The 15252-nt window shown below is 41.7% G+C and overlaps 1 protein-coding gene across 1 annotated transcript in view; it reads right to left on the reverse strand.

The window, feature by feature from the left end:
- LOC134471450 (liprin-alpha-1-like) overlaps window positions 1–15252 on the reverse strand; it is a 59659-nt gene that overhangs the window by 3792 nt on the left and 40615 nt on the right. The window contains 9 exon segments of the mRNA XM_063230341.1: window positions 1882–2047; window positions 2746–2814; window positions 3109–3284; window positions 5767–5864; window positions 5948–6127; window positions 10232–10254; window positions 10753–10815; window positions 13120–13320; window positions 13421–13502. Coding sequence (XP_063086411.1) covers window positions 1882–2047; window positions 2746–2814; window positions 3109–3284; window positions 5767–5864; window positions 5948–6127; window positions 10232–10254; window positions 10753–10815; window positions 13120–13320; window positions 13421–13502 — 1058 coding nt within the window.

The raw sequence follows: 15252 nt of genomic DNA on the forward strand, positions 1-15252 counted from the left end.
TGTAATTTACCCTGACAACTTTTTCTATTCAATCCATTTAAATTTAGTGTTACACAGTTTGCCTGCACATGCCTGTAATCCTAGCACTCTGGGAGGTTGAGGCAGGAAAACTCCAAGTTCAAACCAGGCCTGGACAATTTAACAAGACCCTTTCTGGATAATAAAAGAAGGGGTGGTGTGTAGTACAGGTAGAAGGCTCCCTCCCCAGTACCACCCCAAACCCCCAAACAACAACCACAACCACAAAAATGCCACCAAAAAAACAAATCAACAACAAACAAACTCATTAATACTACCCTTTATTTTTGTTTTGTTTTGTTGAAACAAGGTCTCCCTGTGTAGTTCACACTGGCCCTACAATCCCTGTGAATTCGAGGCTGGTACTGAGCTCTCAGCAACCTTCCTGCCTTAGCTTCCCCAGTGCCGGGATTACAGGTGATCTCCACACCCAGCTATGTTAATATTGCTTGCAATGTTCAGAGAGAAAATGTGATTCTTATAGTGAAACAGAAATTGAAGGTACAGGGAAAACAACAGAGTACTCATTTAGACTATTTAGTAAGCCAATGGAAATTAAGCTCAAGGCCCGTCACAGCTTACTTACTTATCTATTTTATTTATGATACAAGGTCTTCCTATGAAGCTCAGTATAGCCTTAACCTGGATTTATGATTCACATACATCTCAGATTCATGATTTTCCTGCCTGAGCCTCCCAAGTACTGGAATTACAGGCATGCACTTCCATGCCTTGCCAACATTTGTAAGACACCTTGAGGGAGAAAGTGTTAATTCTTAAGAACTTACTAGTTAAAAGACACACTGGAAAGTGTTCAGCTTTAAAAAGTTTATATAAATGTATTTTTCTCTGATTTTCATACAGGCAAGAAAGAGAAAAAAGGAAAACTACCTACACAGGGGGCTAACAACAGGAAACTTGTAAAAACCCCACTGGTACAGTTTATACAGCACAACCATGTACATCAGGAATGAGAAGGAATGAAGTCTCCACCTAACACTGAGATTGTCAGCAATGCACGAGGCTCAGGACTCCATCAGCTTCACCCACATGACACATTGAAGCATCAAAATCACATTACTATGATGCCCAAGTTACAGATATGGAAACTGAGGCACAGCACAGCTGCATGACTTGCTCAAGGTCATGTCCCTGCTACCACAAGAGCTGGATGTGGACGTGGGCTCTCTCAGGACCCTATCAGTGCCTTTTACTAGGTGGGCAGGACTGTCAGGGACTCAAGGTCTCCTCTCAGCCAACTGCACTCTTCAGTCAGCAGTTACATAAGGGCCATCCTGACTGCACTGGAAAGGTCAATGCCTTGCCATCTCTCACTGAGAAGGCAGCAGGGCTGCCCTAGCGGTCTCCACAAGGCTTCTGCCTTCTTCCCTGTCCCTCTTCAGGTGGCACAAGGTAAGTATATGGAAAGATAACACTGGAGGGAAGGGAAAAGGAAAGACAGAGTTGGCAGAACCTGGAAGTTGTGAGCTAAAGTTTACTCTGCCATTTCTTCTAGTGTGGAGAGAAGTCCCAAGTGTCACACTGCAATTTTCCTGGCAAGCCAGTGCTGCCTGCCACACACTGCACCCCACAGGTGCATCAGCCTCAGCCCTGAGAGCACAGATGGGTGCTTCACTTTATTAGTTGGGCAAGGATGCTAAGGTTCAACCAGACAGATTTTTTAAAAATTCTATTATTGTTGTTAACCATTTTCCAACAAATGTTAGGGCTAATCCTGAACCATTGACACCTGGGCATGCAACCAAACTCAGATGCTTTGTAACACATACAATGGCCACTCTAGGTAATTATTAGCGCGCACATGCTCCCAGCCAGTGTTGCATTACATGGCCCACCACATACCATCCATCTGGATCTCATTGGGCTGCACAGAGTGGGAAGACTTGGAAGAAGAGACTCGGAAGTTTGCAGGGAGTGTCTCTGATGACCCAGTTGCCACACCGTGAATGGCCTTTTCTCTAACCTTCTCTCTCCATGAAGGTGCTCTCCTAAAGTGTTTGTCATCCTCCTGGCAAATGAAAACACAGAACAGGCACACTCTAATAAAGATAACTGTCCTTCAGAAGGACTCCTAAGCCCCTGACTGTTTTGCTTTACTTAGCCTTTCCTGGTGACCTTCCAATGTGCTGCACACACTGGAACTTCAGTGTGAGAGGAAACATGATTACATTCCTGCTGGGCCCCAACTGGAGAAACGAGGGCAGTCCTGGGCACCAGGGATGTGATTTTCTCACCCATCAGAATATTTTATTTCTTACTGTGGACAAGCTCTTGCCTGCTATATAATGTACTTTTATTTATTTTCAAAATATCCTGGCTACAAATAATCCAACAAATGCTTTGCTTCCAGATTCAGCTTCCATCTTCTTTGTGAAAATCAAGTACTCTTGGAGCTCACTGAAGACAATCGTAATGTATGGCAACAGGTTAGTTATGATTTAGCATGAGGGGAAATTTAATATACTTTTGAAAGAAGCCTTCCAAACAGAAGAACTGGGGCAGGACAGTCAGCTGTCACCAAAACACAACTTAAGACTTTGATCGCAGGCTGCAATCTGTTTGACAATATAGAAATAATTTTTGAAGGTTGCCAAAAATTAAGTAGTGGACCAAGAGCAAGGATCAGTAGTAGAGCACTCAACTGGCATATGTGAAGCCCTGAGGTTGATTCCTAGCAGTGAGAGGAGAAAAAAGCTGAAAACTTACGACATCAAAACGTCTGACAGTCCCAAGGACCAAAAGGTCGGCAAATTCTTTGTCCAAGACATTTCGAGCCTGAAGTAACAAAACAACAACTAAATATATCTGAAGGATGTTACACATTACAATTTTTTAAAACAAAGACTTCAAAGACTCACATGCTTGCAACACAAACTGGAAAGAAAAGATAGTGAAAAATCAAGCACTTGCTTATTTTGAACTACCATATTATAGATTAGTTATGGAAAGTGATTACTAGTTGTCTAGAGTTAAATTTTCTCTCCATTCAAATGAAAAATAAGTATTCTAGAACCACAGAAAAACCGAACACTGTGGCTAAGCAGACAGAGGCACAGACTCCGTTGTCACCTTTCTGTTCTCTGTCGGGATCTGTAACAACAGGGCCAATGTGTTGTAATCGAAGGCTTCATCTAAGGCCAGCTGTGCGCCATGAACCCCACTCTCTATGAGGTTGTTTGCATATTCTTTAAGGCCAATGGATATGACCCAGCGAATCACTCGATCATTGCTCCAAACAAGCACATCTGTGAAAGAACAAAACAACTGTAAATGTGGCTTCAGAAAACCTCTTCATCATACATGTCCTGCAATGCAGGGGAAAGATTCCTAGCATGGATCTTGATCCCTCAGCTCCTGAAAATGGACTCCACACTCACAAATACTGACAGACACACACCTAGACACAGCTGTTTTGGTTCTGCCTCATTCTAATAAAAACTTTCCCTTTAGAAGCCTCCCCTAGTGCACTCAGGTGTCACAGTAAGATTGTGAATAGGATATATTCAGGGAACAATACAGCATGATTGGCTGAGGATGTAGCTTGGTGGCAGATCACTTGCCTAGTATGTACAAGGCCTGGGGTTCAATCCTAAGACTGCAAAAACATCAGGCTGAGGGTCAGAGTCAGACCTAGCACGTATAAGCATGTTTCCTACACAGACCCCAGAGTCTCCTGAAATGCTTCTCCATCATGAAAGGGGCAGATACCATGACAGTTCAGATACCTTGCTGAGTTCAACACAAACTCTTTGCTTCTGACCTTCTGACCTTCGTTTTCTTTTACTTTTTCTTGTTGTTGTACTGGGAATCAAACTCAGAGCCTTGTGCTTACCAGGTAGGTGCTAAGCCACTGAGCCATACCCCAGCCCCTGTGCTTCTGAAGCTTTGGTCATATCAACATCTTAATATATTACAAAGAAAGAATTTTAAAGACATTCCAGCATACTAGATTTTGGCAATCGTATATCATACAAAGATAATTATTAAATGTATTCTATTACAGACCAAAAAATTGCCACTCTGTAAAAATATATCTGACCACCAATCTTTTCAAAGACTGCTTTTGCCAACTGACAAAATATGGAGAGGGGATATAGAAAACAAATTAAATGGATTAATACATTTCATGTCTGATTTTTTTTTCTCAACTTTGTTTTGGTACCAGGGATCAAACTCATGACCTTGCACTTGCCAGACAGCCGCTCTGTTGTTGAGCTATATCCCCGGCCATGACTTTCTTTTCTAAATAGACCTCAACGTATTCTTTGTTTTAAAAGAATTAAAACCCAGGCCTTGCACAGACTAGGCAAGTGTCCTACCACAGGGCTACATCCCTGGCCAATAGATAATCCTTTATTTTATTTAGAAAAAGACATCAGAATGAGGATGAAAATAACAGAACCACGATGCAGCCTGAATGAATCAACTATGGAAGACTTGACACAGTGCTTGATCATTATTCAGTAAGTCTCATTTCTTCTCATCACTGCAGTGCTATTAGTAACTACCGAGAATTCTGAGAGACTCTCGTGAGCATGACATTCAGTGTTGTCTTCAGAGAAGATGCCTGTCCCTGACATACTGAGGGGGCTGCCATGCCCTCTCCTTCCTCCTGGCCTGTTTCTGACATGTCTTTCCTTTGCCCACAGGACACTCTGTGGTTTCTGTAAGGACTGCAATCCCAGTTAGTATGGGTGCTGTGGCAGGAGGGTCACAGGTGTAATCCCAGACCAGGGTACTTAGTGAAATTCTGTCTCAAAATAAATAAATAAATTACAAAATTATGGGTGCTAGGCTATTGGTTGCCTTGACCTCTCCCTCCCTCTGGGAGCAGAACTGTGTGCCCTGCATGCTGCCACAGGCCTTAGAAAAAGCTCCCAAAGCTGTAGTTTTAACCTCTATCCAGTAAGCAAAAGGCAGTGGCTTGTTTGCCTTGCTCTGATCTAATAGCATAAGGCAGCATCTCTGAGAGAGCGTATACAGTGTACAACAACAAAAGGAAAACTACATGAAAGAATGCCAGCACCAAGAGGGTAGCCTACAGACTGAGATAAGCACACACTGTCTCAGGGCACCCCTTTTCATCCCTCCTCTTGTTATCATGCCAAGCCAGTTGTTTCCACTTAAAAGTCTTCCCTGATTTATTTTTTTGTGGTACTAGAGACAGAAGCCAGAGCCCTGAGCATGCTAGGCAAGTCTTTTTTCACTGAACTACATTCTTAGCACCCCTAATTTTCAAATCTAGTTTTAGTGTTCTGAGACAGGGTCTCACTAAATTGCCAGGTCGGCCCTGAATTTGTGATCTTCCTGCCTTAGTATTCTTAGTAGCTGGAACTGTAATTTGTGTAATTGCCAGATAAATGTATGATTATTTTGTGCTTTTTTTTTTTTCAGTCCTAGCGATCAAACCCAGGGCAATGCAAGTGGTAAGCAAGTGCCTTATCACTAAGCCCTTGATTTCTTTTTGAGGTACTCAGGAATAAACACAGGGATTTGCACTGAGCTGCATCTCTAGCCCTGTTATACTTTTCATTTTGAGAGAAGGTTTCACGGAGTCCAAGCTGCCTGGGCTAGGCTTGTGACTCTGCTGCTATGTCCTCCCAGAGTGCTAGGATTGCAGGTATGTGCCAGCTCAGCTGGCTGCTATACTTTTTCAAACAGGCAATCACCCAGGCTGCCTGGGAGGCAGCAGGCATGTGCTGCATCCATCCGGCATAATGTACTTGCCTTTAACTACATCCTGACTTTCTTCTCTTCTTCTTTCCAGTTCTTTCCGATCATAATTTAACCTTTTCAGGCACATAAGTCCACACTGGAAGCTGTTCCTATTTACAAAATAAGGGGTTATTTAACGGTGGCAATGTGAAGTCTCTTGATCCGTTAGGAAGAACCACTTGCACTGCCTCACCTGTGAAAACTGTCAACCATTTTCAGCCGCCCCCGCAGGTCTTTCTTGGTCAGGTGGTTCAGCATCCGAGCATCCACAAGGCACTCCATGAAATAGCTTCGGTACTGAGGTAGGCCCAGGCTGGGCAGCCACTCATTGCCAATCCACTCGTGGTCCATGTCCCCATATGCAAGTGTCTGATTTCAACAAATGAGTGACATCAGTTCAGATTTTTAATCTAGACAACATTCTTAAAGGCTAAATGAATGACAACATTGCTTTTCATAATTTCTAAATATTTGGTCTCCCATTCCTACCTTTTCAAATTCCTAAAGTTTTATCCAACAGAAATCATATTGGCAAAATTTTATGACTCATTTAGGACAATTTACCAAGCTATAGAAAAATCATACCTGTCTATAAATTCCTTTTCTGAATTAGTTTTCAATATAATAATATAGGAATAAAGAATGATCATGACTCATGAACAAGTTTGAAGAATCAATTCAAATCATTCAAATGAGCTCTAGCTGGTTTTGATTTTATTTTTAATACTTTGTCTTCCTAAATGACAAGTGTATTTGAAAATCAGGAAAAGTAAATTTAAAATGATAAACGAACAACTAATGAGACTAAGAACAAAAACAGAAAAATACAATTAAATTTAGAAGACTTCAACACTCCTCTCTTAACAACTGGTTCAATGTGCCAATCAAAAAACCAAAAAGGACTAAGAAAAGGAAAACAATCAGGAAGGCTACGGACAAAAACAATACTGTCAATCAATCTGACCCAGATATAACTTACACTTTTTCCTTTCTTTTTTTTTGGGGGGGGGGTACTGGGAATTGAACTCAGGACCTCATGCTTGCAAGGCAGGTGCTGCACCACTGAGCTAAATCCCCAGCCCCTCCCCACAACCTTTAAAGACAGAGATTCCCATTATATTACCAGGATTGAGTGCAGTGGCTATGCACAAGCACTCCCTATGCAAAGAGATATTGATGCCACTCTTAGTATGATGTCCATCTTAGTTTAATGCCCAATTGTCATAGGACATTATAACAGCCAACTTCTGGGCTCAGTCTCTTGAGTTTTGGCAACTACAGGGGTGCATCATCACATCTGGCTTCAGGACGTACTTTTTTGTGGTGTGGTATGGTGGTGCATGCCTGTAAACCCAGCACTCAGGAGGCTGAGACAAAAGTATTTCGAGTTTGGGACTAGTCTGCACTACACCAAAAATAAGGAATCATGGTAAGTAGGTTTACTGACTCAGGAATAGGTTGGTTCACCAACTGAGGAGGAAAAAAAAAATCAATGAAATTTGCCCAATTACGAGATCAGCAAAGAAAGCCATGTCTCATAATACCTTATGTGGCACAAGATCCATCATTCAGTTATGAAACTCAGCATTCTAGGACGAAAGACCCACCGCCTCAATCTATTAAGGGTCATCTACCAAAAGCCTGCAGCTAAAAACCTCACAATGAGGGACCAAATGTCTCCCTGAACGGAAAGAAGCACAAGGGGTGTCCACTGTCACCGTTTATGTTTGGCTGTGCTGGAGACCTGGCCACTGTAATGGCAGGAAAAACATAAAAATGGCATGAGTTGAGAAAGACATAAACCTCTCTTTATTAGTAAATGACACGATTATCATTGTTGAAAAAGTCTATGAAATAGCTATTAGGATTTATACATGAATTTAGCAAAGCTGCTGAATATACAATGAATACACAAAAATTAACATTTCTAAATATACAAAATGAACTGGAAATTGAGATTTTAGAAGTATCTTATATAATGGCACTAAACTGCATAAAATCCTTAGCAACCAATTCAACAGAATATGTCCAAGGTCTGTACAATGAAAAATAGACATGATATACAACCACTTCACAGAGAATGGTTCGTTATGCTCTCCAGCTAAGGAAGATTAAATTACATTCACAGGAATCCTAAGGTACATTGAGGAATCCTTTAAAATAAAAACTATCCATTCCCATCCATCCTCTCCTGGCTTGAACTCAGGGTTTCATACCTGCTAGGCAAGCACTCTAACCTGAGCTACATCCCCAACCCCTTACAACAGGGTCTCACTAGGCCCAGGCTGGTCTCTAAGTTGATATCTTCCAGCCTCAGCCTCCTGAGTTATGGGATTACAGTCATAAACCACCATGCATGGCCTCCATGTTTGGTTTAGAACAATGGATTCCACTCTAGTATTTTATTTGTTCCAGTCAAGATACAAGGGATGGCTCAGCTAAGAGGAATGTTCCAATTCTAACAGAAAAGATTTCATAACTTTCTTTAAATGATGAGTGACAAATATACCACTATGGTAACCATTAAGATACCTAACAATGTTACCATGATGCAGTCCTTTGAGTCATACTTTCATGGGCCTGGGATTCACAGCCTGAATATTTGATGTTTTCTGGCCTGCTGACTATGCTCTCTTCTAATGAGTAGAAGAAATCTTCCAAATAAAAAGCTGTGCGGAAGCAAACCCTCCATATCTCTGTTTACTACTTTTGCAGTTGCTGATAATGCAGATTCTGACAGCTCAGACTCAGTTTGAGGGAGAGCCTCCTCCTCTCCCTGGCTGCCACCACAGCCTTCTGAAGAAGTGTGCAAAGGGACCTCATGCTCCAAGCATGGACAAGTCACACTCAGTCTCAAGGTCAGTAAAATGCGAGCTCCATGAGAGTGGGACTGCAGCTGTCCTGCTCATTAATGGCTCCTGGCAGCTGGCACAGCCTTCTTACACAGCCAGTCATAACTTACATCTGATATGCGAACAGTTCTGACCACACTTGAGTGTTCCTTCCAAAGCTCAGTCAGGAGCGAGGCCACCCAGTGCCAGCACGGGCAAAGCACAATGCTTTGTGCTAGCATAGCTCTGTCCTAGCAGCTCTGTCTGGGAAAGGATGGTGGCAAAGTGCACCAAGCTTCTGCAGAACATTGCATGTGGGGTAAATCTGGAATCTTCTGCATGGGCCCCTTTTATATGGTCACTGCAAAAAGCAAATGTTAAGCTTATTCAACTACACTTTATGTCTCTGATGCTATTTCATATTGAAGTGGTGACCATATTCTACTTTGTCTTTTGGAATATATTGAAACTTACGTAATTATGAAATGCACTGCTTAATTCACTGATGGTCATTGTTGGTCCTGTAGAGAGACCTCTAACTAGGTGAATTTAAGCGATTCTAGAGGCAGGGAGTATCTAAACCCAGGGAGGGAAACCCAGTTAGTAGCTATTCTCTTTCTTCTTAGTTTTTGTTTCTAAACTTTTTGTAATTTTGAGACAGGATTTTACTATGTAGTTTAGGCTGACCTTGAACTCACTATGTAGCCTATGCTGGTCTCAAATTTGCAACAAACATGCTTGATCAACCTCCCAAGTCCTGGGATGACCCATATGTGTCACCAAGTTCCACCTCTCTTTTTTTCAAATGAACAAACAAAACAAACAACCAAGTGCTATAACTGAATAACCTTTAGAAATGCAAACAGAAGCAACTGTTTCAAGCATCATCTTGGAATCAGCAAATTCTAATCTTAACTCATTTATACTTGCTTTCAGACATATGCTAACTCTTCTGAGCCCCCGAATACCGTGCCCCTGGGAAAAGCTGAAGAACTACAAGTCCCCTGGTACTGCACTGTGCCCACCAAAGACCCAAGAGGGCAGAGGGATGCTGGGAATTTAACCAAGTCATCTGACTCAGACACTGTAAAACATGGGGCAGAGCTTTCTGTGTAGTGAAGAGTTAGGCAGCTGAAATTCAATCTCTGTGAAGTGATAAGCCTTAATTTCTGAGAACCCCATTACTAAGATCTTTAACTCAACACAGTAGGGCAGTACTTAGTCAAATAACAATATAAAGACATAGAGGGAAAGGCCCCGTGCCAACTTTCAGGTTTAGAAGTGTATTTCATGATTTTTTTCAGCAGTACATTTTAGAACAAAACTAACCCAGCAACGAACTACATGTACATAAACTCAGAAGTTGCCTAAACCAGGGGACTTTGTATAAAAGATTCTATTCATAAATAAAACAACCTTCGTTCAAAGTAATTTCCATGATCCCATATGGGAAATGTTCAAAATTATCCATGAGATGTAATCTTTAATCCTGTGATTTATTTGATTACATTCTTCAAGTCATTAATGATACTATGAATAAATTAAGGTGTGAAAAACACCTACTAAAGCAGGTCACACAAGTTTACATCCTCAATTGCTTTTTGTTGCTACAGAGTGAAGAAATATTATAGAAAGACTCCAACCTTATCCAGCTTCCCTCCTCATCTTCCTGAGGTTAGGTTGTTAGGAATGTAAAAGAACATAACTATTAGTATTAGTGAACTTTAGTAGTGTAAGCAAATTAATTCTGCAGGGAACATGCACCTTGACTGAGTGAAAAACATTCAAAATATCAATGCCTCATGCAAAAACTCATGAAAATCCAAGAATTTCAATTTTCCATGCAAGGAGCAGACTTTTTCCATGCCAACTAACCTCATACAGTAGACTGTTGGCGTTAGACAACCACAACGCAGTGCTCAATGGAGGTCTCTCCAAAAGGAGAAGCAAATTACATCTTCTCTAAATGGGGCAAATCTATAAACTAAATTCTTGTAAAAATCTAAAAAATGCAAATACGACTATACGCTATGAGCTAATAACCTAAAAAGAACACATTATATTTGAAACAAATGCAAATTAACTTTTGTTTTCAACAAAAGACAAAGGGCCCTTTGGTCTGGAGTAGGAAACCCACTTTGGAACATGAGCTGCAGGGCTGACTGACCATCTGAGATGTGGCTGCGAGTGTTTCCATCTCTTCATGTGTTAACCAGACATTTCCTGTGGTCTAAGGTGACCCCAGTGCACCAGCCACATCCAGGGCAAGGGAAGCGTGACAGAAAGGAGAAGGACGCACATATGAGCCACAGGCACAGTAAGGAGCCACGAGGCAAAGGTCACTCTTTGCACATTTTCATTTCAGGCACCCACAGAGAAAGCCAGAGATCATTAACACAGGCTCATCCTCTTTTAAACAATAACAGTGTGGTCGGAATATAAGGAGAACAGCACACAATTTCCAGATCACATGCTTAAAAGTATGGATGAGAACATACTTTATATTTCTGAAAAGTTACTTTCCCCAGTAACTGATGATTCAATAGACAGTATTTTCAATAGTCTCACCATGTTGGAGGTATAGCTCATGATAGGGTTTTTGCCTGGCTCTCCCAAAGCACTAGGTTTAAGCCTCAGTACAGCAAAACAAAAGAATAAAACAAAACACACAGAAAGCAGTCTCACCCCAACACAGGCTAACAACAGGATGCTCTGGCCTTGGCTTCCTGTGGCTGCTTTCAGCAGATGATCCAAAGCCAGAGGAAGCCCAGGAGGCCAGGGCACAAGACAGTGAGCACAGGAGAGCCAAACAATGCAAACACCAAAAACAAAGCACTTGTCACCATCTGAGTCAAACCTGAGACTGATGGCCACTCTGCTAGCCTACTGTAAGCTCCCCAAGAACAGCAATTTCTGTGTTTGTAACTGGTGATATGGAGAGTCTTTCTGATGTGAGGTCTAGTCCTTGCCAATAGTTCAACTGAATCACAGAAGCTCCCTTTTGAAAGAGGGTTCTTAAAAGCTTTGAAAAAGCCATGCAGCATCTTCATTTCTACAAAGCCCACATTAATGTGGAAATAGCTGCAGAACAGACTGATACTGGTTACAAAACATTCCACCAAGGGAAAGTGTTCTTTGGCCATACGTTAAAAAAAAAAAAAGGCTTATTGTTCATTTTCATAATTCTCTAACAACAAAATCTTCACACTTTTTTGTGTATAAAGTTACTGTAGGCAGACCTTGCTCTGCTGCTCAGAAGGATGTCTACACAGCTCTAAGAGTTTGTTGAACATCTAAATGAAAAAACCCCTGAACTTTGCAACTTAAGAGCTGGCCTGCTCTTCCCTTCTAATAACCACCAATGTTTCATCAGAAGAGTCACCAGGAAGCTCTTTGAGGGCTCTTCACTACTCCCCAAGTGGACAGCATCTTTGTGAGCACAGGCATGGTTGGACAGACACATGCAGCTCCCAAGACCCAGAGCACCTGCTGGTGCCGTGACACACAACCACAGTGCATCTAGGAAACTCAGCATTTTTCCTCCTTTAGTTCTTGTAGGGAAAAAAAGACATCCACAAAGAAGAGAAGCTTAGAACTGTCCAGGAACCAGTGGATTTCTGGGAGGTGACCACCCCTTGTTAGCGTGTCAACTGTATGTCAGTGGCACCTCTGGACTGCCACAAATTACAGTTACTCTGTAAGTCCCGCCTATATGTGCAGTGATGCAGATGCACTCACACGCACAAGACTGAAGGAAAGAAGCCACACACAACAAAGTAAGGGCAGCCCAACCTAGTTTATAGCCAAGGGGCCGTAGCCAGGTGCTTATTTATGCCCGGGGATTGTATGCAAGGGTTTATACATTCCTGGGCTTATCTGTATATTTTGCTACCTGTATACTTGAAGAAAAACAATATTTTCCGCATATAATTTGCTTAGCAAGTACCTTTATATACCGTACAAGTACTAATTATTGCTTGAACTATGAAATAGAAATCAAAGTTCAAGGATGAAATGCTACTTAAAATGTTAACTTTTCCTTCCTCAAGAGGTCCTTACACTTACTCAGTTTTGATAAATTCATACGTACATTTGTGACACTCAATTTTCTACCTTTCAAAAAGCCTTCTTTCTTAAAGAAGGCCCTTCTAACCAAGTTTTATTCATTTATTTAATTATTTATTTTTTGGTCTTTTCTGAAACGGGATCTCATTACTCAGTTCAAGCTGCTCACACTGTAACCCACTGGCCTAGAACTCACAGTGATCCTCCCACCTCAGCCTTCTGAGTACTGGAACTACAGGCATGTGCCACCACGCCTGGCTTTAACCACACTTTTACACAAGCAGTTCACACATTTTCTTTGGATCACTCAACCCCTCCAAGTTAGGGGTTGTACTATGCTTTCCTGAAATTTTAAGTTGAAACCACCCTGTATGATTAGGAAGCAGCACGGAAACATTAGCAGGCTACTGCTTTTGTGGGCTCTGCCTTCCTCCTCCACAGAGGGCACACAGAGCCTCTGTGAACATACCTTTTTCAATGTGGGTGGAGCCGAAGGGCTGGTGAGCCACAGGGTTTCCTGGATGGCCAGCCGCAGCTTCAGTCTGTGCAGAGGGTGGCTGATGCCAATCTCTTGCTGGATCTGTCTGTCTGACAGAGCTGACATGATGGCCCCACTTTTCACATTTGCTCTGCAGGCAGCCACATAGCAAGCAGGCATCCCAACCCAGAGCTAGAAAGAAGAATGAAAAGACCAGAACATCAGGTAGAGACGGGAGATGCACGACAAGCTTGTGTCATGTAGCATAGGTCTCTGTAGTAAAGGGATGTACCTCCAGCCATTCAACCACGGTTGGCCCGTCCCACTGTGAAAATGGTAAGCCTTGCCTCTGGGCTTCCTCCAGCAACTCAGGCCTGTGAAAAAGAAGACATTCAAATTAAAGAAGCACTGTTACACATCCAACAAGTTAATGGAACAGTCTCTGAGCATTTTCAAAAGTATAACACATATTCTCAGTTCCTTTTATCTTCTACAGTTTTAATGTTATTAACATCATCCTTGTAATGACAGTCACACACATACTATGGAGAATGCCTGAGTAAATAAAAAATGCTACAGAGTTCTCTTGATTCCCAGTCAAATCACCATTACTTCAGAGAATTGAAGAATTACTACCAACTTATAAAACTCAAGCAGAATTTTCATATCCAAGGTAGTAAGACAATTAGGGGAAAACATGAAACCCTACTTCAACAATGAAGAAACAGTATCTAGGAAGAGGAAACCACACCTCAGTTGAGACATCAGTGCCTAATTTTGTGAGAGACTTTAAAAAACAGTGTTTTTGGGGGGTGGTTGTGGTTTGGGGAATGTTGAGACAAAGTCTTGCTATGTATGTAGTCCAGGTTGGCCTCAAACTCTGTGTAACCAGTCTCCCCCAGTGCTTGGATTATAGATGTGTTTCATACTCCCAGCTGTAATGCAGACTTTTAACCACAAAAAGATTATCGTCTAATACAGCAAACAAGTAACAGAGGACAGTTTCTATTGTACACTGCTCTTTAAGTAAACGGGTACTTGCTAAGTCACTGGGTCATTCTGTGGTTTTAACCCATTGATCTCTTCTTTAGCCAGCCATTCAACACCTCCTTCAATGCCGAATGTATCACCAGCACAGAAACTCATGCAATACCAAGGCAGTACTGCAGGGAAGTGGGTAGGTGAGTCTTGCATGCACTCCGTAATGTGATTTGAGGTTTCATATATGCTTTATTTCTAAAGACTCAAGTCACACTTTTACTATACTAACATCTCTAAAAGTGATTTGTGTAACACAGTTATGTGAAACAGTAACATTGTAAGCATGGTAAGTCTGACATTAGAACACAAAGGACAAGTATGTTTCAGATACACAAAAACCCTAGTCAGTCTCAGTCAATCAGTCTCTCTTCCCCTTTTCTTTCTTTTGGAAACTTATGTTCCTAAGTAAAATGTTTCATATACAATTTCAACTAAGAGTTCCTTAAGTTACCGCTAAGCTTACAGGAACAATCACCAGGGAGTAACTGTACCAGAGAAGGCAGCAAATGTGTTATCTCAGATGAAACAAGAAAAAAACAAAAAGAAGAAGAAGAAGAACAACAACAACAACAATTTTCTAGTTGAAACAAGCAAAGCTATTCACAGAGAAACAGATCAGCAGAAGTGTGCTCCTAAGTACAAGAAGTAGTAGGCTACTGTCATGGTTTATGTCTGTGGCCCCCAGGCCTCATGCATTTTCATTGTGCATTTGTGATGGTTCATTGTCTAGTGCTTGGATTCATGGTGTCAGTGTTACACCCACATAAGAGTGGAGCCAGGATATGATGTAATGGTAGGAAGAAAGTGTATCTTGCTCTTTGCCTGTTCCTACTTGCTGTTTGCAGCCACCATGAACTGTGACCCAGCCATGCCCACCTGCCTTGGAGCCAACTGAGTGTGGACTGAAACCTCCCAAAACTGTAAGAAATAACCTTTTCCTTTCCAAACTTGGGCTTCAGGTATTTTGTCTCAGCAATGAGTAAAAAGTAACTAAGACAGAATTTGGTACCGAAGAATGGGGTTGTTTGCTGTGACTATACCTTACCATGTTTTTCAAGAAATGGCTTTGGAAATGGCTTGTGG

The sequence above is a fragment of the Cavia porcellus genome, unplaced genomic scaffold (assembly GCF_034190915.1).
Source record: "Cavia porcellus strain 051 isolate PalLab524CR breed Dunkin Hartley unplaced genomic scaffold, mCavPor4.1 scaffold_18, whole genome shotgun sequence".
Taxonomy (NCBI): domain Eukaryota; kingdom Metazoa; phylum Chordata; class Mammalia; order Rodentia; family Caviidae; genus Cavia; species Cavia porcellus.